The 23997-nt window shown below is 34.8% G+C and overlaps 1 protein-coding gene across 1 annotated transcript in view; it reads left to right on the top strand.

Annotated features, from left to right (window-relative positions):
- CTAGE5 (CTAGE family, member 5) overlaps positions 1 to 23997 on the top strand; it is a 91274-nt gene that overhangs the window by 30270 nt on the left and 37007 nt on the right. The window contains exons 7-17 of the mRNA XM_011926663.1: positions 2739 to 2861; positions 4633 to 4753; positions 5979 to 6025; positions 6802 to 6892; positions 10880 to 11018; positions 15387 to 15488; positions 16781 to 16841; positions 17686 to 17721; positions 19975 to 20042; positions 21263 to 21345; positions 22963 to 23091. Coding sequence (XP_011782053.1) covers positions 2739 to 2861; positions 4633 to 4753; positions 5979 to 6025; positions 6802 to 6892; positions 10880 to 11018; positions 15387 to 15488; positions 16781 to 16841; positions 17686 to 17721; positions 19975 to 20042; positions 21263 to 21345; positions 22963 to 23091 — 1000 coding nt within the window. The remainder of the gene's footprint in view (positions 1 to 2738; positions 2862 to 4632; positions 4754 to 5978; positions 6026 to 6801; positions 6893 to 10879; positions 11019 to 15386; positions 15489 to 16780; positions 16842 to 17685; positions 17722 to 19974; positions 20043 to 21262; positions 21346 to 22962; positions 23092 to 23997) is intronic.

Here is a 23997-nt window from a genome sequence, read left to right on the forward strand (position 1 = left end):
GTGTTAGCCAGGATGGTCTTGATCTCCTGACCTTGTGATCCGCCTGTCTCGGCCTCCCAAAGTACTGGGATTACAGGCTTGAGCCACCACACCTGGCCATGGTTAGAGTATTTCTTTTCTTTTTTTTCTTTCTTTTTTTTTTTTTTTTTGAGACAGAGTCTCAGTTTGTCACCCAGTCTGGAGTGGGTGCTATCTCGGCTCACTGTAACCTCTGCTGCCTGGGTTCAAGTGATTCTCCTGCCTCAGCCTCCCGAGTAGCTGGGATTACAGGCATGCACCACCACATCTGGCTAATTTTTGTGTTTTTGGTAGAGATGGGGTTTCACCATGTTGGCCAGGTTGGTCTTGAACTCTTGACCTCAAGTGATCTGCCTGCCTCAGCCTCCCAAAGTGCTGGGATTACAGGCAGGAACCACCGCACCTGGCCAGGTTAGGGTATTTCTAATTGGAGGATTCTCAGTTGTTGGTATCTGACGACCATTTGCACGGGGATGAGTCCTCCACATTTCCCATTTGGGAGGTGTAAGCCTTTTTGCCAACAGTCTTGCAACTCAGTCAGGTAAAGAGTGCTGGTGTCTGACTGTTCAGTAAGTCAGTTTCCTCTGAGTACTTTTATGTTTTCAGTATGTTATTTCCACCTTCACCTGGATAGATGTCCCAGAGTCTCAGGTTCTACCTCTCCAAAAACCCTGTAGGGTTTTGCGTGTCTGTGTGTGTGTGTGTGTTTGTGTGTGGGTGTGTGTGTGTAAGAGACAGAGATAGAGAATGAATGAGAGAATAAGAATGTGTATATATATCTATGTCATGGGAGGCTTTCCAACTGTTTTTTATACAGACTTTTGGCCAGTCCTCCTTTTTTCCAATCCTGCTTATTTTCCCTACTATTTGTGCCTTCAAATCATGAGCCTTTCTGGGGTATATCAAATCAGCCTACTTTTGGGTGTTCCTACGTTCTGGCTTAGATTGTAGTTCTCTCTAGTAGGTTGAGTCTTTTTTTCACACTTCTATCTCTTTCCATTTTCTACTTCTACAGTTATCTTTTGTCTCATCTCCTATTCTATTTTCCTTATGGGTTTATGCCTTTGAAAAAAAAAAATCTGTTTTCTGCCATTTTAGTAGATTTGAGTAGAAAGTGGTGGTAAACCCCGTGTTAAATTTGCCATGTTATGATCAACAGTTACCTTTTCCACCTTGGAAAATATTTCACCTAGATCAGTCTTACTCTTTACAACTGCTTTCATCTAACTCCCTTGTAATAATCAAAGTTCTTGAAACAAACTATTCACTGATGCCATGTTCTAATGCACTCCTTCTCTCAAGTTTTAATACTGCATACTGTATACTCAGGTCTCTTTACTGACTCATAAGAGTTGACCTGATCACCAATGTGAATTGTTTCCTGAATTCTCATTTGTTTTTACCTCTATCATCTGATTCTGTTATTATACATAGAAAAGGGTTACTTTTCATGTGTTAGGAAATATGCTAATGAAGCCTTAGTTTTGCAGAGAAATCCAATAATTACTGTTTGGTAGAACATAGTTTCGAAGACTGAATACATTTAGACTTTTTCATATATATGAGCCATTTCTTTTGTGAATTGCCTGCTCAGTCTTTTTTTTCTTTGCCTATTTTTCTTATTGAGGTCTAAGAGCTCTTTGCATGCTAAGGTTATTAACGTTCTGCTACAAATGTTATGAGAATTCTTTCTTGGTGGGGTGCAGTGGGTCACACCTGTAATACCAGTGATTTGGAAAGTCCAGGTGGGAGGATCACTTGAGGCCAGATCAAGATCAGTCTGGGCAACATAGCAAGACCCTGATTCTACAAAAAATAAAAATAAAAAAATTAGCAGAGTATGGTGACATGTGCTTGTAGTCTAGTTGCTTGGGAAGCTAAGGTGAGAGAATATCTTGAGCCCAGTAGTTAAGATTGTGGTCCTGTTTTAAATTTTCTTTTCCAAAAAGAAAATAAAAAAAAAAAAAAAAAAAGAATTCCTTTCTAGTTGTCTTTAAATTTCATTTGTGTTATATTTGATTTGTGAAGCTTTTAAGCTTTATGTAGTCAAGTCTGCCTTTTATGATGATCTTTAGTTTTTGTCATGTTCAGAAAGGCTTTCCTGTGAAAGTATATGTAGTAGAATACTTTTTGTGCAGAATCTGATCTGTTCTAGATTAATGTTGTTATTACTATTTTTTCTTTGAGATGGAGTCACTTTCTGTTGCCAGGCTGGAGTGTGGTGGCGCAATCTCAGCTCACTGCAAAATTGCCTCCTGGGTTCAAGTGATTCTTCTGCCTCAGCTTTCCGAGTAGCTGGGACTACAGGCGTGTGTCACCACGCCCAGCTAATTTTTGTATTTTAGTAGAGACGGGGTTTCACCATGTTGGCCAGGATGGTGGTATTTCTGAAGATTAGTTATTTTAAGTACAAAATTGCACAATGATTTAAAATATAAATTTTAATGCAAGTAAGGTATGACATTTTATATGGGATATGAGGAATGGTAAGAAATGATCAAATCTAAGATATGTATAACTCAGAAAACCTTTATTTGATATAAATATATGATGTAAACTAGTTGAAGAATGTGTGTGTTATTTTACACTACCCCATTTTGAAAGTTCTTTGAAAACAGGAGCCATGTCTTTCTTTTTTAAGTGGCTACACAATGCCCTCTTAGTATCTTTTAATAATTCACTTATATGATGAGTTGCATTTTTAAAATTTTCATTTTCAGCTTTTGCAAGAAGCTGAAGTATGGAAAGAACAAGTGAGTGAACTTAGTAAACAGAAAATAACATTTGAAGACTCCAAAGTACACGCAGAACAGGTTCTAAATGATAAAGAAAATCACATCAAGGTAAATGGTTCTGCTGGTTTTAGTGACCAAGTTGGCTAGAATTTTACACTAACTCTGAAGTTTGAAAACTAGTTTTTAGCAGCTTTTATTTTCACAACATATTTTCATAACATATTTGGCCAGATTTTCAAATGTTTCTTGAATACTTACAGATTTGCAGTATGTACATGCACATACACACATACATACTTATATGAATATTCTATGTGTCCTTTTTTCTTCTCTGTATTTTAGCCTAGGTATTTAATAAATAAAAATAATGGTTTTTACTGTTTCTCTTCAGGATGCTGTCTGCTCCTGTTAGGTGGTTGGAAGAGTTTGAGAATTTGGACTCATAGTTATATATATTAATTGAATATCTTTAACTGGTGTATGTACTTTCGTGGAGAGGAATACTTTTAAAAAATAAATTTAATTGAAACTTGACTCTAATTATAGGAATAAAATAATTGATACTACTCTTAGGATTTTTTGACTTTTTTCATTTCCTACTCATTTAAAAAGTCTTAATGCTGGTAAATACAGATACTCACGTGTATCAAATACTATGTAAAACTAATGTTCTGTAATTTACACAGTGATGTGGATGTTGTCATATTGAAAGTGATGGATTTATGCTAGTTATGTTGCTGCAAGAATATTTTCAAAATTCCAGCTGTCTTTTCTTCAGAATTTGGCGCACACACACACATATATTTAGTAAATAATATATATTACATATAAAAATATATATTAAGTAAATGATATATTATATATAAAATATATGTACTTAATTATATATATATATATAAAGTAAAAAAAAGTGTGTGTGTATATATATATATTTTTTTTGGAGACAGAGTTTCAATCTTGTCACCCAGGCTGGAGTGCAGTGGCACCATCTCAGCTCACTGCAACCTCTGCCTCCTGGGTTAAAGTGATTCTCCTGCCTCAGCCTCCTGAGTAGCTGGGACGACAGGCATGTGCCAATATGCCTGGCTAATTTTTTTGTATTTTTAGTAAAGACGGGGTTTCACCATTTTGGCCAGGCTAGTCTTGAACTCCTGACCTCAAATGATCCACCTAGAATGAGATGCTAACCTCAAGCTCTGCTCAAAGGTATAGGCCGTGTTATTTGTGCCTGGAACTCTGAAGAGAGGGATGAGATCGAAGGGTGAAAATTGTAGAGCAGTGCATTATTTTTAGGTGGGTTCCTCCAGAGGAATACGAGACACGTCATTTGATTATCTGTAGTGTTGGAAAATATTTCTTTATTCAACAAAATTCAAAAAGTACTTTTGGAAAACCTCTAATGTTCCATTCAAATTCTATTTTATAAATATCTTTATCTCAGTTGAACTCCTCAGCTAATTGTTTCCTTGAATAAATCAAGTAAAAATCTACGATCTTTTTATACATTATGTATCTCACTGCAGATGTGTTTGGTGCCACACAGCATTTACTCTTATGTTAAATCAGGCCACTGTTATTTGTGGCACGTGAGAAATGTCATATACAAAAATATTTTACTACTTTTTAGTTGCATGATATTAATATGTACTATACTTGATTTGGGAATAACTAGTTTTGGTTTTTATCTTGCAGAGTTTAATAGTCAATAAATGTTATCATTTCTCAAGACTTTACAATATCTTAAGAGGTGGAAAATAAGAGCTCTTGTGTTGTTATTTATGTGGATTGATTTTTAAACTGTAACTGGACATTCAGAAGCTGTAAAGCTGTTAGCATAAGGCATTACTCTCTCTGTTTTTCCCCTTTGTTAAATGTCAAGACTCTGACTGAACGCTTGCTAAAGATGAAAGATTGGGCTGCTGTGCTTGGAGAAGACATAACGGATGATGATAACTTGGAATTAGAAATGAACAGTGAATCAGAAAATGGTGCTTACTTAGGTATTAAGTCATGACTCATCTCCTTTTGCTAAAATGGTGACTAGCTCTTCTATTTCCTTTTTTTTCCCTATGTGCACCATGTTCTTTATATGCTTTTACTTTGGCACATTCTGTCTGTCTGCAACATACTGTCCTTTCTCACCATCCCTTATAGTTTAGCTTCAGCTGGAGCATTGCCTTTTCAGTAAGTCTTTCTCCAGCTGCTCAGACACACTTACAGCCTCCTCGCTTTGTTTTCTTTGTATATTATGCATATCTTTATTATAGCCACTTTCAAAATTACATCATAATCATTTCAATACCTGTTTTTCCCTGTACTGTAAGCTAATCAAATGGATGAATGACTAGTTTGAGAAATGAGTGTTCTATAAGTCAATACTTCAGGATACTTCTTTTGCTTTCGTCAGAGGTTCAGATGGTTACAGTACTTTTAATCTTAGCCATTCAAATTGTTATTGCCATTGCTGGTTGTGCTCTGAAGTTGGCGAAAGTGGCAAAAGTTAGTTTCACTATAACCACTTACTGTATTCTCACACCAATTCCTTTGACCTGAAAAAAACCTTTTTATTTTGAAATATGGCATCATAGGAAGTTCTAAAACTAGTACAGAGGTCCCATGTACCCCCTCTCATTTTACCCCAGTGGTAGTTCTTCAGACTTTTATGTTATTTTTCTGTTCTCTTCCTCAGCCCCCTGCATAATTAACAAATTTATTAAGGAGGAAAAAGTGTGATTAAAAGTTTTTTCATGATAACATTAATATGTTGGAAAAAATTACATCCCTAAAATAAGTATATAAAGTTCTGTTTATACTTTTTCATTTCTACTTGATCATATATAAAATAATCCTTTCTCTATTTGAGAAAACTCATGCTTGTAAATGTTGTTTTAACTTGGGTTATAATTTTACTCATATTTTGGATGCTGTAAGAATCCAAGAATAGTTAACGATTGTGGTCTATATTTAGGTGAATATTGAATCCTTGTTATAAGTCTGTTCTTCGAGTTAGAGCTGTAGAACATTGTTAAATGATATGGCACTTCAGTGCTTTTATTGTTTAGCTTCCTGGGAGCAGGTCCAAGGCCGTTCTGCTTTATACCAAATGCTAGCAAGAAGAGGGATTGTAAGTTTCTGGTTGAGTGAACTGATAAAATCATTTTGGTGTCTATTGTCATATTGTACTATTTTCCCAAATCATTGTTGTGCTTTTGATTTTCACTGTAGATAATCCTCCAAAAGGAGCTTTGAAGAAACTGATTCATGCTGCTAAGGTTTGTGCTATTAGATACATATAAAGAATAAGGAGGAAGAAAGAGAACATGGATTACTCATGTCTCCTTTATAGTAACTGTTTAAAAAGTCCATTTTATTGTTCCCATATAAAAATATTTAAGAAATTACCAGAATTTTCATCATCAATTACTTTTTACTTTCAGTTACTAACTTTAGAAGTTCATATAATTTTTGGAATTTATCAAAATAAAAAATTCCAAGTGCTGTACTCGTTTTTTCAGATAAGAATGTATTTAAAATGTTTCTTGTATTTTATCTCGTACTTCCTTCAGTGCATTCTTTTTCTTCTAGTCTCAGTATTTTCTTACCCCTTCTGCCCTATATCCTATTTTAAGTAAACACTAGATTCCTTTTTTTTCTGGTTTATTCCTTCTCTTTTCCACCCTAGTAGTGGTATTCTCATTTTTGCTGATCTATGTGAAGTCTTGGTAATGTAGTTTGAAGGCTGCTTTAATAAAAACTTTTGTTGAAAGTAAATAGAATGAAAATAGTCACTTTCTTAAGCATCCAGTGAAAAGCATTCACTACTTTTCTCTATCCCTTGTTCTGAGATTTACAAGTATTGATGACTTTGCTGGTTTTTTTAAGATGGAAGTTGCATTATTGGTTTCTGTATTCCAGGTGATAATTTCATCAAAATGATAAAAGAGCTTAAAAAGTGTTGGGGTTGTTATAGTGAGGTTTTATGTTATTTTTGTTGTTGTTGTTGTATAACTAACTAATGTTACTTTTTTCCTTCTTCCCTTCTTTAAAGTTAAATGCTTCTTTAAAAACTTTAGAAGGAGAAAGAAACCAAATTTATATTCAGTTATCTGAAGTTGATAAAACAAAGGAAGAGCTTACAGGTAGGTCATCTATATATACACTTTTAATGTTTTTCTAAGTAAGTACACCTCCTTTCAGAGAATGGTAAAAATTAATTGAATTAATTTTGGGAAGATCCAATTATATATATTTTTTAACTTTTGTTCTTGTTTGGTATTTGTGAAACAGTCCTGGTTTTTGTTTTCTTTGTTGCTAAAGGTGTATCGATTTCCTCTATATTTATGTGAAGTTAAAATAATGAAATTTTTTAAAAAACATGTAAAACTGTATTTATCTTTGAATTACAGTGTTATGTGTTTGTTACGTTTTAGATGTTAAAAAGTAGCAAATTGAAACTTAATGTTTAAAGTCTTTGTTAATTGAAAAATTAATCTTCGGTAGTGGTACTACTTGCAGTATGATTTGTTCCTTTAATGTACATACATAGTATATTAGCACATACAAGAGTGATGTTAGACCTGTAGAAACAAAGGTTTTTTTTTAATTGAAAACATTTATGTTTATTTTGCTGATAGTGTTTGTATTTTTAAAAAGTAAACAAGTTCCATCAATATGTTTGAAAAATTTTAAAGTTGGCGTAAATAGCATCTCATTTTGTAAAAATAAAAAAGAATAAGTAAAAAGATTTACCATATACATTTGGAAGGACATACTCAAATGTCAATAATGATTATCTCTGAATATGGGATTATGGACAGATTTTTATATTCTTTTTACTTATCTGTATTTTCAAAAACTTCTACAGTATGTGAACTACATTTGTAATACTATTTTAAAAGATTGAACCACCAAAGATAGAGGTTATTAAACAATTATATCCCTACTCACATGATTTTAGTAATTGGATTATTTTTGGATTTAGAGAAACATTAGTATTAGTTTAAGAGAATGTTGCTATATGTAAACCATTGTACTAAAAGCCATGGGAGATTCACAGAAGGAAAAGATAGCTTACTTTCAAGGAAGTGGTATTTGAAAAAACGTGTGTACGAAGTGCCAGAGTAGCAAGGAAATTTGCTCACCAGTTGTCCCACTCCTTAATACAGTTTCCTGGCGAATCTTTGTTTTTCTTCTTAGATTAATATTTGGAGACTCTATGTCTGCCTGTACTCTTCTTCCAAATCTAACTTTTTTTAATGGATCATGAAAGATAAATTTCTGTAATTGATCTTTTATTCATAGCATGAAAATTTTCCTCTAAACTGTTTCTGCCTTTTCTTGTAATCATTTACAGTGGTCTTTAAGTCACAATTCAAAACAAAATAGCTAGAGTAGAAGTACAAAAATATGGCCAGGCGTGGTGGCTCACGCCTGTAATCCCAGCACTTTGGGAGGCCAACGTGGGCAGATAACTTGAGCTGGGGAGTTCAAGACCAGCTTGGCCAACATGGTGAAACCCTGTCTCTACTTAAAATACAAAAATTAGTCGGGCGTGGTGGCACATGCCTGTAGTCCCAGCTGCTTGGGAGGCTGAGGCACGAGAATCTCTTGAACCTGGGGTGAGCCAAGATCACACTGCTGTACTCCAGCCTAGATGACCCAGCGAGACTCTGTCTCAAAAAAAAAAAGGAGTAGTAAATACATTAATTATTGGGTTGTAGTTTGCTTGTTTGTTTTACAGTAGGGATGATTGAATTTTAATGGAGATAATACCCAATGTTAATTTCTTTACGTGATTGTTCTTGGCAATGGCTTAAAGCCTAGATCAATGGATTTTTTTTTCTGATGTAGATTAAAAAATTTAGTTACATACAATTTCCTGTACATTTAATCATTTAATATTTATGTAAACTGTTATTTTGGTTTGTATGTTTAATGGGTTATATTAGTCCATTCTCACATTGCTGTAAAGAACTACCTGAAACTGAGTAACTTGTAAGGAAAAGAGGTTTAATTGGCTCATGGTTTTGCAGGCTGACAGGCTTCTGCTTCTGGGGAGGCGTCAGGAAATTTAGTCATGGTGGAAGGCGAAGGGGAAGCCAGCACGTCTTACATGGTGGGAGCAGGAGGAAGAGAGTGAAGGGGAGGTGTTACACACTTTAAAACAACCAGATCTCTTGAGAACTCTGTCACCTAGCGGGAGACAGCACTAGGAGGATGGTGATAAACCATTAGAAACCACCCCCTTGGTCCAGTCACCTCGCGTCAGGCCCCACCTCTAACATTGGGAATTACAATTCAGCATAAAATTTGGATGGGGACACAAAGCCAAACCATGTCATGAGGGTTTTAGAATAATTAAATACCATTACATGTAATTACTAAAATTTTCATGCTTGTCAATACGATTTCCAAAACTCTCCTCTTTAGGCAGATTGAGTTTTGTCTGTTAAGATTTGTGGTGGTGATTCATATACATGTTATGGGAGATGATACCTTCCTTCATCTTAGAGGAGTTGAGGTTATTATCTTGGTACCTTAATATTAGAGATGTTCAGAGTTGGTACTTCAATTTTGGAGGAGCTCAGAGTTGAGGTAATTACTTTAGAAGAGAAAGGAGGTTTTTTAAAAAAATTGGTGCATAAATTATAAAGCATTCATAATTATTTAGAATTATTCATTTTTATTTTATAGATTTTTTAAAGATCGTTTAGCAGTTGAAACAAAGCTTAAAGTTGGTATTTTTCTCTCTGGTCTTGATCTGCTTTAAACTAGGAGTATGTTTGAGCATTTGTTATGAGAAGATCCAGATTTCTGGCTTGACTTATATGTCAAAATTTTAGCTTAAAAGGGAGGGCTAGGTAGAATTTAAGTATTTATTGAGAGATAAAGTTTTTACTAGATAAAAACAGGCATTATTCATCACCTGGAAAGAGTTTTACAGGGAATGTTGAGCTACAATATCTCCCTTTAAATCTCTTATCTCCAAGACCTTCCTGAGAAAGTGGCATTTAGCTCCAAAATTGAAAATTAGATGCTAGAATTAGAATGTTTAAGGTTTTGGGAATCCTATAAATAATAATAAAAATTAGAAGAATTTTTTTTTTTTTTTGGAGACAGGGTCTCGCTTTTTCACCCAGGCTAGAGTGCATTGGTGTGATCTTGGCTCACTGTAAGCTCTGCCTCCCAGGTTCAAGCAGTTCTCCTTCCTCAGCCTCCCAAGTAGCTGGGATTACAGGCATGCCCCACAACACCTGACAAATTTTTGTGTTTTAAGTAGAGACAGGGTTTTGCCATGTTGGCCAGGATGATAGTGAACTCCTGGCCTCAAGTGATCCACCCACTTCGGCCTTACAAAGTGCTGAGATTTACAGGCATGAGCCACTGTGCCCGGCCAAAATTAAAACAATTTATATAGCTCCTTAATTAAAATATTAATACACTCAGTGGAACTCTATTCAGTCATCAAAAAATAATGGGATCCTGTTTTGTGGCAACATAAGTGAGCCTATTTTAAGTGAAATAAGCCACACCAGAAAGAGAAATGGCACATGTTCTCACTCATATATGGGAGCTAAAAATGTTGATCTTATACAAGTAGAGAGTGGAATAGTAATAGTAATATGAGGTTGGGAAGTATAGAGGGTAGCAGATTAGGGAGAGGTTAGTTAGCAGATACAAAATTATAACTAGATAGGTGGAACGATTTCTAGTGTTCTATAGCACTGTAGGGTGACTAGTTAACTTTACATTTATTTTTCTTTTTCTTAGATCTACTTTGTCATATTGTTATTTTTAAATAGCTAGAAGAGAGGATTTTGAATGTTCATAACATAAACAAATGACAAATGTTAGAGGTGATGGATATGCTAATTACCCTGATAGGATTATTACACATTGAATACTTGTATTGAAATATCACACTGTACCACATAAATATGTACAGTTTTTAATGTGTCAATCAAGTAATAACAATAAAAGCATTTAGGTAAACAAAATACCTTATAGATTTTCTGTTTTTGGATAGAGTTCAGTTTATTAATAATTTATTATTTTTAGTAATTTTTATGTTTCTGAAATGTTAGTATGCAACTCAAAATGTTTACTCCTTTAAACTTTTTATATAGAGCATATTAAAAGTCTTCAAACTGAACAAGCATCTTTGCAGTCAGAAAACACACATTTTGAAAATGAGAATCAGAAGCTTCAACAGAAACTAAAAGTAATGACTGAATTATATCAAGAAAATGAAATGAAACTCCACAGGTAATAAAAATTATGTTAACTCCATTGAACAGCAAGTAAAATAGCTTTAGGGATACATGTTACATGGTTTGCTGTAGCGATTACTGAAAGTTCTCAATTTGTGATTAGATTGTATGTCATCAACTTATTTTTAAGAAAGGTATTTGATCTGGAATACTTTTCAATAAATCTGGAAACACTTTTTTTTTTCAACAAAGAAAATATTGTAAATGATGTTGGAATTTCCAAGCTAGTTAACAGAATCCTCTTTAGCTTCTAGTAAGTAGTCAGCAAATTATTGCCTTAAACTTCCTAATACTGGCAGGGTTTCTGAGTGGACACTTTTGATTGAACTGCCCATTTAATTCCATCTCTGATATATGTAAAACGGATTTCTCTGTTCTGTGCAAGTTGCTTCTTCCCAAGTGTTCCTTGTCTTAGTAAATGGCAGTGTCCTTTACTTAGTTATATAGGGTGGCTCCTCAAGCCATTTTTGACTTCTCTCTTGCTTTTATATCTCCTATTTATTCTGTCATTAAATCCTGTCAGCTTTTTTATAGCCTGAATCTGACCACTTTTTACCATCTCCCATATTAGTCTAGTCCAAGTCATCAGTAGTTAACATCTGGCTTATTACAGTAGCCTTATGAGTAGTCTCCTCCTTTCCACCCTTTCTCCTGCACTATGTTTTCTGTGCAGCATGCAGGATGACCCTTAAAGTGTGAATTGTGAGTATGGTCACTCTTGTGCTCAAAATCCCCGGGTGCCTTTATATCACACTCAACCCGCAGCTTTTATATCTTGGCCTACAAGACAGTACAGGATTGGACCCTTGGCCACCTCTTCAATTTTAGCTTATTCATGTTCATTTTCCTCTCAGTACCCTCCATCCAACACTGGCCTTTTTGATGCTCTTTAGCACATTGACCTCAGGGTCTTTTGCACTTGTTTCTTCTGCCTGGAATGATGTTTCCTATATATTTGCATGACTCAGTTCTTCATTTTATTAGACCTGGGTTCAAATGTTACCTCAAAGAATCCTTCCCTGGCTACTCTAACTAAAATAATACCTGCTACTCTTCATCCCCTTATTTTGCCTCATAGCTCTTATTGTCCTCTGATGATTGATTGCTTTTATTTCTTTTATCTTCCCTATGTTAAATATGAGCTCTGAGAGAGAATTATTTTCTTCACTTCTGTATTCCCAGTGCCTAAAGCATGTGAGACACATGATAGCTGTTCAGTACATGTTTGTTGAATATATGTACAAATATGTTCAGTGCCTTTATATATTGGAGTGAAGGAGAGTGTGTGTGTGCATGCTGTTGCCTAAATGCCTAAGTACACTGAAGACCCTTGAGATATCTGAAGACTCTAGATTTTCAAATAGTACCATAGCACATATTTTTTTCATTGTAAAGGCTAATAAGATGTAACAGACTTTCAGGTTCCTTTAGGCTCTTAATGAAAGTTATTACAGTTGTTCTTCATTATTTATAGAATCTGTATTTGTGAATTCACTTACTTGCTAAAATTTATTTGTAAATCAGATCAATACATGCAGAGCTTTTGCAGCCATTCATGAACACATTCCGAATGATGAAAAATTGGAGTTGCCCAATGTGCATGTTCCCAGCTGAGGTCAAACAAGGCGAGGCTCTGCTTTCTTGTTTCAGCTCTCATTCTGCAAACAAGTATCCTTTTACAGTATATTTGTACCTCATTTTTTACATTTTTTGCTTTTTGCTGGTGATTAAGCTGTTTTAAATGCCCCCTAAGCATAGTGCTGAACTGCTGTGTGGTGTTTTGAAGCACAAGAAGGCTGTGATGTGTGTTACAGAGAAAATACATGTGTTAGATAACCTTTGTTTAGGCATGAAGTACTGTGCTTTTGGCTGTGAATTCAGTGTCAGTAAATTAACAATATATGTTAAATAAGGTATCTTTAAACAGAAACGCACAAAAAACAAGGTTATATATTGGTTGGTTGATAAAATTGTTGTGACCAGAGGCTATAGCAGGAAGCTAACCCTGTACTACCCTTGGGAGCAGTGATCTAGTATTTGCTAATTTACGATTTATAGTGGCTTTATGGAACATAACTAGCACAAATAATGACAGTCTACTTTATATATTTGGAAAACTGGTAGAGAGTACTAATGCTTCTTTGAGATCAGGATACTGGGTAGTGCTTGGCTCATTCACTGCCAGGCTCTATACTTCAGTCATGATTTGGACTCAGTTCACAATTAAAAAGTTGTTATTTGTTATGAACCTTTGGCCATTTGGGACTGCTCAGGGTATGCAAGAGAATAAACTTGACAAAATGGAAGAATTACAGTATAACCTCAGGGTTTTTCAGCCAGTACCTACAAGTGGGCCCTTCTTTTTAGATTAGAATGAAAGGTATTAAAGTAAAACTTGGATGTAAGTGATTGAGGTGAAAGAAATATTTTTGAGTGTATCTTTTGAATAAAAAAAGTATATGGTTGGTTATAGAATTTTGATGAGTAATGTTTAACATTTCAAAGAAAAGGTATTTTCTTTAGATTTTTAAAGGATAGGAAACTGAGTAGTATCCTAGTTGTGTGTGTTGTTCACATGATTTCATTCATTAGTTTGAAATTATTTTAAATTCCTAAAATTTACATTTCCTTCTTATATTTACGTTAAACTACTTGCTACTGAAATTCAATGAATTATGCCATTGGTACTTCTTCAGAGTAAAATATTGAGTTGATAGTACCAGTGAAATGTTAAATTTATATTCTTACTGCATATAGTATAATTTAAGTTCAGTCTAGATGTTGGCGTGATGTTTTTCATGACTGATATACCATTTTCCCAAATTTAATAGTGGAAACAAATGAAATGGTAGGACCTAGAAGCTTGATGTGTTACTTTTTTTTTTTTTTTGGGATGAAATCTCGCTGCTATCCCCAGGCTGGAGTGCAGTGGCGTGATCTTGGTTCACTGCAACCTCCGCCTCCCGGGTTCACACTATTCTCCTGCCTCAGCCTCCCGAGTAGCTGGGACTACAGGTGCCCGCCACCACACCTGGCTAATTTTTGTATTTTTAGGGGAGACAGGATTTCACCATGTTAGCCAGGCTGGTCTCAAACTCCTGACCTCATGATCTGCCCGCCTCAGCCTCTGAGAATGCTGGGACTATAGGCATGAGTCACTGCGCCCGGCCAAGATACGATATTTTTAAGTCATATCATCAGGTCTCCTTTCACAGTGTAATTTCTATTATTAATAGGCCCACCCAAATTCAATGGGAAGTTATATAGACCTCACCTTTTATCAGGAGGGGTGTCAAAGAATTTCTAGCTATCTTCAGTCTACATGGTCTGTAAAAGCACATCTCTCTTCCATATCCGTGCCCATCGCACTTTCGTGCTTTTCCTAAGGAGATGACTTATTTTTTTTTACAACGTCCATGAATGTAATTGATTTTAGGGAATGCTTTCTAAGCAATAGGTAGTGTAGTGTGTAGAATACAAAACATTTACTACCATGCTGCAAGACTTCTTCAGTCGTTTGTTTTGTTCCTTCTCAAAATTCATGACGGAGGGAAGTTACCCATTTAGGACTCCAAATGTGTTTTCCTGTGGTATTCAATAAATGTTTCTTGGGTGACCAAGGTTATTAATGATAGTATGTGAAATGAAACAACATGGGTGTTATAGCATAAAAGAGTCACTGCTTATGAGCTCTAGGCCTTGGTTTAATGATTTCTCTGTGCTTCATTTTCGTTTTTGTAAAATGGGAATAACAGTACCACCCTTCTTGTAGAGCTGTTGTGGTAATTAAATAATACATGCAAAAGTCTAAGAACAGTTTTTGGCACATACTAATGGCTCAATAAGTTATTATTAATAGAACTAGATGTAGTAAATAGGACTGCTACTGCCACTGTTTACTTTGGGTCATTGTAATTATAATTATGTGTGTGTGTGTGTGTATGCTCACCTGGAAGCCTAACACTAACCAATATAAAAATTAATGAAACACATTTTATTAATTGGTGACTTCTTACTAGCAAATGTCGTGCTTGTTTATACAGAAAGACTTGGTAAGTGATAGTCATAATAGTTTTTATTAAATATATCTTTGATCCTGTTTTTAAGATAAATTTATATAGAAAACTCTTGAAACTGTTAGTAGTTGTGTATTAGGCACGATGCTTTACAATTTCGGTTTTTAATATTAAATTTCACACCAGGAATGTTTATACAGGTACTTTTTTTTTCCTTGTAGGTAATGTTTTCACTGGTATTTTAGAAATCATTTTATAGGAATCACCAGTTTTGATACAATTAAAAAGATAGAATTTATTATCTTATGACATGTATTAAGAGAATTAAAACATTTTTTGTTTTTAAGGAAATTAACAGTAGAGGAAAATTACCGGTTAGAGAAAGAAGAGAAACTTTCTAAAGTAGACGAAAAGATCAGCCATGCCACTGAAGAGCTGGAGACCTATAGGTATTAAATATGTTTTCCCAATTTCTTTATTGGGATGGGAAGAGTATCAAAAACACCTAATGCCAGAAAAAATAATAAATGAAAATAGAAAACATTTTAAAATCTGACAGGTGGTACAGACAAAAAAAATATATTTTTGTCTCATCACTTTTCATTCAGATTTCTTGGTCAGCAATTATACAGAAAATATAAAAAGGAAAAATGTTTTTCTTTCAGGTTGTGCGATTTTTAAAATCTCTCAAACTTGATATGGACAATTCTATTTCGTGTTAGTGTCAATATGAATAGATTTTAATTTTAAGGTCTTTCCTCATTGGTTCAAATGGAGAAGAATATATGTAATATTAGTGAATCAGTAGGTGTGCCACAAAAAGAAGAGTGAGCCACAGAGCATTCTGAAGTATTTAAAAGACTATAAATCTAGATTTTACCTTGGTTTGATTTACTAGATCCCAGGAAATAGAAAATATAGAGAAAAAAAGGGGCAAGATTCAGCCGTATCCCGAATAGTTGTGATACTTCATTTTACCTCAGCAAGCTTGAGTTTTATCCAAAATAAGTTATCTTATTAGTCTCATAAAAGTAACAAGTAAAATTTTACTTCACAACGATTGCTAATTTCCTAGAATTCTGTTAAGACTACCCACATCTGGCTGGGTGCGGTAGCTCACGCCAGTAATCCCGACACTTTGGGAGGCCGAGGTGGGTGGATCACCTGAGGTCAGGAGTTCTGAGACCAGCCTGGCCAACATGATGAAACCCCATCTCTACTAAAAATACAAAAAAATTAGCCCATCGTGGTGGCGGGCACCTGTAATCCCAGCTACTTAGGAGACTGGGGCAGGAGAATCGCTGGAACCCTGGAGGCGAAGGTTGCAGTGAGCCAAGATTGCGCCACTGCACTCCATCTTGGGCAACAAAAGCAACACTCCGTTTAAAAAAAAAAAAGAATGACCACCAACATCTGAATGAATCTTCTAGGACCATTCTCCTTAAAAATAAAAACAACACAATATACCACATAAATATTTGCGTGACTTTTGGTTTAGGTAAACTTAAGTAGTAGTATTATGTTGTAATCAATGTTAAAATTACTTTAGGAAAAAATTTACTGTAGAACCTCTCAGAGGTGATTATTTCTTAATGTGGAATTGTGGAGTTTTTTTTTTTTTTTTTTTTTTTTACATGAAATAGAGCATTCCGGGTTTTTTAATAAATATTTTTTAGTAGAGAGTATGTTCTGTCATTTCATATTGTTTGTTAATAGTAGAATAATTATTCATTCCATTTAGAAAGCGAGCCAAAGATCTTGAAGAAGAATTGGAGAGAACTATTCATTCTTATCAAGGGCAGGTATATATATGTGTGTGTGTATATATATGTATGTGTATAATTGAAAACAATTCTGATTGGTTTGAATTGATGCAGGAATATAATTACCAGTTGTACACCTCTTTTGAGGTGTTGCATGTGGCTGTGGGACACTTCCCAGGAGCCAAAGATTCTGGGATAAGACATCTTATTTAAAATTGCCATATTGGCTGGGTGCAGTGGCTCACGCCTGTAATCCCAGCACTTTGGGAAGCTGAAGTGGGTGGATCATATGAGGTCAGGAGTTCGAGACCAGCCTGGCTAACATGGCAAAACCCTGTCTCTACTAAAAAAAACAAAACAAAAACAAAAACAAAAGTTAGCCAGGTATGTTGACGCATGCTTGTAATCTCAGCTACTTGGGAGGGAGAGGCGGGAGAATCGCTTGAACCCTGGAGGCAGAGGTTGCACTGAGCTGAGATTGCGTCACTTGCACTCCAGCCTGGGTGACAGACTGAGAGTCCTTCTCAAAAAAATAAAATTGCCATATCTCCTGCTGCTGTGAGAAGGTAGAGTGCATCACATAAACGTGTATCAACAGTGGGGTCTCATACTCAGTCAGGCTAGTTATATGTTAACTGGCAATTCCTGTTGATTATTGCATAAAGTAAAAGTTTACTAGACAAAAAATGTAATGTCTTTACATTCAGTTTTTGTTTTAAAATATAATAGATCATATATGAAAATTTGCTTTGAAAATGTTGCCTGCTTTTCAGAGATGCTTGGGATATTTTTGAGTTGTGTGCTACATCATAGTGGTAGATATGAATGTCTTTTACTTAAGAAAAATAATTGTTAGTGGCATTTTAATTACTTTCTTTTTCAGATTATTTCCCATGAGAAAAAAGCACATGATAATTGGGTAAGTTTTAAATTTCCTTAAGTCTCTTTTGTCAAATTGTATTTTTTTTTCCAGAAGATATGTTGCTTATTTAAATTAGATGAAAATATGGTATTCTAAAAAATCAGTTTCTTTTAATTTTACAAGTAGTGAAATTATGTTCCTTGTGAACTAAACAGTTTGTTCCAACATAGTTATTCAAAAAATTTGATTTTTCCTTCTTTGCTTTTATCACATTGCTTCTTTGAAAGGAGTTTATGCTCCATGGGGAAGGTGATATAATCATGGATTGATTGTTTCAGGGCACTAAATTGCCACTGATTAGTTGTGGACAAGCTACTTGAAATTCTTTGGGCCTATTTCCTCATTTGTGTAACGATGGGATTAGATTAAGTGATCTTCAAAGCCCCTTCTAGTTCTAAAAGTCAAAGTTCTGTTACCTGATTCTCAGTTTTGAATTACTGGGTACACATTAAGAAAAGGGTCATCATGAGAAATAGTGTATCTGTGCTCCAAAGGAACTGACTGTGTGGGGAAGTAATAAGGATGCAGATTTTGACTAATTATAAGAAAGACACTCTAACATATAGGACTGTTGTAATAACTGGCCTTTGTCACTAGGAGTCTTCAACAGTAGGCAGTTTGCACAGTGGGTGAATACATGGAGTCTGAATTAGGCTGTCTTGGCTGGTGTCCTGGCTCCATCACCTATCATCAGTTTTCTTATCTGTAAGATAGAGATATCAATAGTACCTATTTCATAGGGTTATTGGGATGATTAAATTCATGTAAGGTTGTTGCCAAATGCCTGACACACAGTATACATTCAGTGAATGTTAACTGTTGTTATTGTTATAGTGAAACTTGGTAGATGTTTCTTAGACATGTTGGAGTGGAGATTCCCACCTAGGGTGAGAGATTAGATATGTTGAGAGGTATCTCACCTATTAGGTAGGGTGAGAGATTAGGTCCTCCTCAGTTGTAAGATTCTGTATGCTTTGGTATTGAGGGTTCAAATGAAAATTTGTTACTAAATTAAGCTGGGCTTGGAGATGAATTTAGTTAACCACTCCTCACCACTTGTAAAATACTTAGATGTAGATTACTCTTTGAAGATGGAGAGGTCCACACACAGTCCCAGGGTAAGTTGGTAAGAAGGCTGTTTCTGGAAGGGCAGCAGGAACATTTTACAGATCTTAGAGGGACACTGACTTGTAAAGATTAGAACAAAAACCACAGACAACAATGGACAAGAAGGGAATATGCTGTGACCCAGAGGTAACAATTCCGCATCCCTTCCTCACCCCTGCGTATTTATTAAAGTCTCCTAAGGTAAAGGTTATCTCAGACGACATGGGTAGAGGCTACAGAGAGACAGTTAAGCAGTTGAATATACAGATCCAGGACAGCCAGATGACGACCTAGGATATATCTGTCCTCACGTGTTCTAGAGCACAGGGCAGGCAGGAAAACCCAAGGAACCACAGGCTTAAAGAATTATGTATCAGGAAGGTCACCGGGGAGAAGCTCCACAGACAAGGTGTGTTTTTAGCTGAATTGGGATTGGTAGAGGGAATGAAAGTGACACTGAGCAGTACCTTGTCACACGCTCCAGAGCTGAGCTACCCACAGGAGCAGACGGGGGTCTGGGCAGAAGACAGTTAATAGGAGAGGCTCATATTAGTTTCTGAAAAGTCATGTGGTAACAGAGTTTAACTTGTTTTTTAGGGAAAAAGTGTTCGTTTCAAGGAACTAATCACCCAATCAGATAGAACCCAGACTGGCTGAGTTTAGAGTCCATGAGGCTCTCTGAATGTTTGACCCCAGGATGGATGGGGACGAGGACATGGCTCAAAGTGTCAACTTTAGAGATTTGAGGGTAGGGGGATAATAAAGTCTCAACTACAATAATAAAAAGATAGGATGTTTATTAAAATCTCTTGTGTTCTAGGCACTGTACTTAGCCTTTTACATACATTACTTGTTCAGTCTACTCAGTAACTGTGTGAAGTAGGTATTATAATCCAGATTTATAGATGAGGAAACAGCCTAAGGTCATATGACTAGAGGGTAAAGAGTAGATACAGAAATTCTGATCTTTCAGAGTCCAGATCTTACACTTTTTCTTACTTAAGTGATTATGATTTGTATACCATTGCTGTGATATATATATATATATATATTTTAAATTTAAGGAGTGTTTATATTTACATGTTTATGCTTATGTTTTAAGTTTATATAAATGTATTTTTAAAATGTGTTATTTTCTTGAAGTTGGCAGCTCGGAATGCTGAAAGAAACCTCAATGATTTAAGGAAAGAAAATGCTCACAACAGACAAAAGTAAGTATGTTAGTGGGAACATTTAAAATTAGTTATTATTCTTATGTTATTTCATTAATTAGGTAATACTTTTATAAGGTTAAGTAAGAAAACTTACAGTGAGTCCAGCATATCTCGTGAGATATCTATTAGTTTTAATAGGAATGTCTAGTTTTTTTTTTGTTTGTTGAAGTACTTGTCCCAGGTCACTGAAGTGGCACTTGGAGGAAACTGTTAACAGATCCTTCTGCAAAAATTATAGCTAAAAATTTTTTTTAAACCAGTGTAGATGGATGGAGGTAAAAATGGATGGAAAGCGAAAGGATGAATCTCTCTGACATAGTAATGCCGAGAATATCAGCCTCTTTTAATGGATAAGTAGATAGGATAATATTCACTAATTTCTCTCATTTCCTGGTTTTGTAGTATTGGCTGACGTTGTTTTACAATAAAATGAAACGTAGAATAAAAGTCTACAATATAGAATAGCAGGGAAGAGTAAGTGCTTTTCTATGAAGATTATAACAGTCTTCCTAGAATGTTATAATTTCTTGTCACAATGTACTGTTAACATTATCCAATATTAGTTTTCAGTCCTCTTGCTTGTCTTTTCTAGTCTCAGAAATTAAAATCAAATTATTAAATGTTTTATTTTATATCTCATGATTAAGAACTAGAAACAAGATTCTTTTAAAATGTCACATTTGTAGGGTAAAACGTTTACGAGTAAGATAGTAGGACAAATTAATGGGATTTCCAGTGTTATAACTGGAATCATGAGTGTCACATTACAATGGAAAGCATACATGACTCAAAGCCAGGAACTCTATGTCTTAATCCTGGCACTTTAGTTGTGAATAAATCATTTAAACTCCTAGCCTCAATTTCCTTAGTTGTAAAGTGATAGACTTGAACTGGTTGACCTTGGAGGACTCTTGTATTTCAAAAATTTGGATTCTGTGATACGGCACTCATGGTAGTCTAGTTTTGAAGAAGAAATAAAACAATTGTAAGGCTCCACAAAACATCACTATCCCTAGGGCAGCAAGAAACTGGTTACCCTAGTTAATAAGCAGTGGGAGATAAAAGTGTTTTGGTCAGAATAATAAATTTTAGAGGATCTGTTTGTTCTGTGTAGATATTAAGATAGTGAAGAGTAGCTTGTACTTGGTAGAGGCATTTTTTTCTTGTGGTGCTTCTCTTGGATGAGTAACTTAGAGATGTTTGTTCTTTATTTGCAGATTAACTGAAACAGAATTTAAATTTGAACTTTTAGAAAAAGATCCTTATGCACTTGATGTTCCAAATACAGCATTTGGCAGAGGTAGTCTTTTTTTTTTTTAACTCCTCATTTAAAATACATATTTTATATATATATATATATTGCACATATAGTTTCTATTAGTGTAAGTTAATTAACACTGTTATTTATATAAATATTTTAGATTTTAGAACCAAGGTTCTAGTCTAAGCTTTCTCATAGACTCACAAGTTTCTAGGTTTTGTTTCCTGTGCAATAATGAAAATTATTGTTGCTTTTATTTCTCAGTGGGATTTTGTGAGATGATACATATTTAGTGCCTTGAGCTTGAAAAGCCAGGTGCTTGGCACATGGTTAGAAATTAACAATTTTCTAGGAGATTGAATGAATAAGGAATGCTTACTTGGAATAGCATTGTGACTGTTTATATATTAACTATAGTTGGAATTTGCTTGTTTGATAATTAAAAAATAGTTTTTAATTATTTAAAAGTATTAATTTAAAATGTGGGGAAAACTCAGTCTGAGTTTTGATTGCTTTAATTACCTTCAAGGGAGGACCAATTTTTTTTTGTAAGATACATTTAATATTTCTGTCCATTGTTGAGTTAGGGTCTGCAATGATCTCAAACTATTGCAAACAGTTTAAATTTTTTCATAATAATTCTGGTTGAATTGGAATGAAGCTTCTAAGGTAGTGAAAAATAAATATATATATATAGGTAGAATTCCATTTTAATAACTTTGGAAAGTTATAAAAATCACTTTTGAGAGTAAAATTTCATTAAAATTAAAGTCTATTTCTACTTTTAAAAAATATTAGATTATTATGAATTTCAGGTAGTAAAGTTTGGATTGGGGTGAAGTATACAGAAGGATTTTTTTTTTGTCTGAAGCCAACACAAAAGTTTCAAGGAGGGTAGATAATGCTTTGATCTTTTCTTGTAGCTGGTTTGAATATTATACCAGCTACACTCATGTTTTATATTTAACATGTTTTAAAAATGTTATTTTGGTGATTTTTGTTTGTATTTTGTTTTTGATTTTTGACTTTGGAAACAAAACCATTATTTGAGAGTGGTAAAGTTTGTAAAGTGGTAGGTGTCTTGGTTATATAGATTATAGATTAAGTGATTTATTTGATAAATTAGTATTTGTAAACTGACTTACTGGTAATGAATATAAAGTAAATTGTAATCTTGTTTCAAAGTATTTTATGCATTTTTCTCCTCTTCATAATCTCAGCATTATTGAAACAATTCGTGGCCCAATACAGCCTACCTGGCTCTGATTTAAACTGAGTTGCAGCTCTCACTAGCTGAAATGTCCGGATGCATACTGCCAGTAAAAACAACCCCCAAAAAATCTAACTTTATGCTCCTATAACTCTAAAATATATCTCTAATATCCCTTCTTAATATAAATGATTGTTTAAGTGTATTAATTCCCAATAGGTTGATGTTTTTATTGGTTAAAGTGTCTGGTAGACAAATATTGAAAACACCAGGGTCTATATTTAATTCTGTTCTATATTAGCAAAATCAAAGGATACATTCAGGACATAGATTAAACTTAAATTGGCAATAGGATGACCTGATGGTAATTGTTGAAATGGGATTCTAACTCTATAGTGTAGCTAAGTGAAACTATGAATTTAAATATGCTGTTTTAATTATTCCAGAGCATTCCCCATATGGTCCCTCACCATTGGGTCGGCCTTCATCTGAAACGAGAGCTTTTCTCTCTCCTCCAACTTTGTTGGAGGGTCCACTCAGACTCTCACCTTTGCTTCCAGGGGGAGGAGGAAGAGGTATATTGTTTAAACATCTTTATTACTCTAGATTTCTTCCTTACTTTATATTTTCATTTCAACTTACCTTAAAAATGATCTGTAAAATAAACATTTGGAAAATACAAGCATTCCTTGCACTTATTGTAAATAACTTTTATTTGGAAAAGGATCTCTATGATATCTAATTTTGATGTATTTTTCTCTTAGAAACAGTGCTATATTAGAAAACATTTTGATCAAGGACTTGATATGTATCTTTTTAAATCATATTTTTGACTTCTTAAAAACTATATATTACATGATGTAATATAAAATTTTATAAGACCACATGAAATAAAATAACAGTATAACCTAGCATAAAATTATATATGTGTATGTATATATATGTAATTTTTTTTTTTTGAGACAGTTTTCGCTCTTGTTGCTCAGCTGGAGTGCAGTGGCGCGATCTCGGCTCACTGCAACCTCTGCCTCCCAGGTTCAAACGATTCTCCTGCCTCAGTCTCCCAAGTAGCTGGGATTACAGGCACATGCCACCATTGCTGGCTAATTTTTTTTGTATTTTTAGTAGAAACGGGTTTTGCCACGTTGGCTGGCCAGGCTGGTCTCGAACTCCTGACCTTAGGTGATCCACCCACCTCAGCCTCCCGAAGTACTGGGATTACAGGTGTGAACCACCATAAAATTATATTTTGATGAAACATTAGAATTTTGATGGGAACCTTTACTGTAGTCTACATCATTTGTTAATACACTGGGGGCCGGGCGTGGTGGCTCATGCCTGTAATCCCAGTATTTTGGGAGCCGAAGGGGACAGATCATGAGGTCAAGAGATTGAGACCATCCTGGCCAACATGGTGAAACCCTGTCTTTACTAAAAATACAGAAATAAGCTGGGTGTGGTGGTGGGCGCCTGTAGTCCCA

This window comes from Colobus angolensis, unplaced genomic scaffold (genome assembly GCF_000951035.1).
Source record: "Colobus angolensis palliatus isolate OR3802 unplaced genomic scaffold, Cang.pa_1.0 Scaffold119, whole genome shotgun sequence".
Taxonomy (NCBI): domain Eukaryota; kingdom Metazoa; phylum Chordata; class Mammalia; order Primates; family Cercopithecidae; genus Colobus; species Colobus angolensis.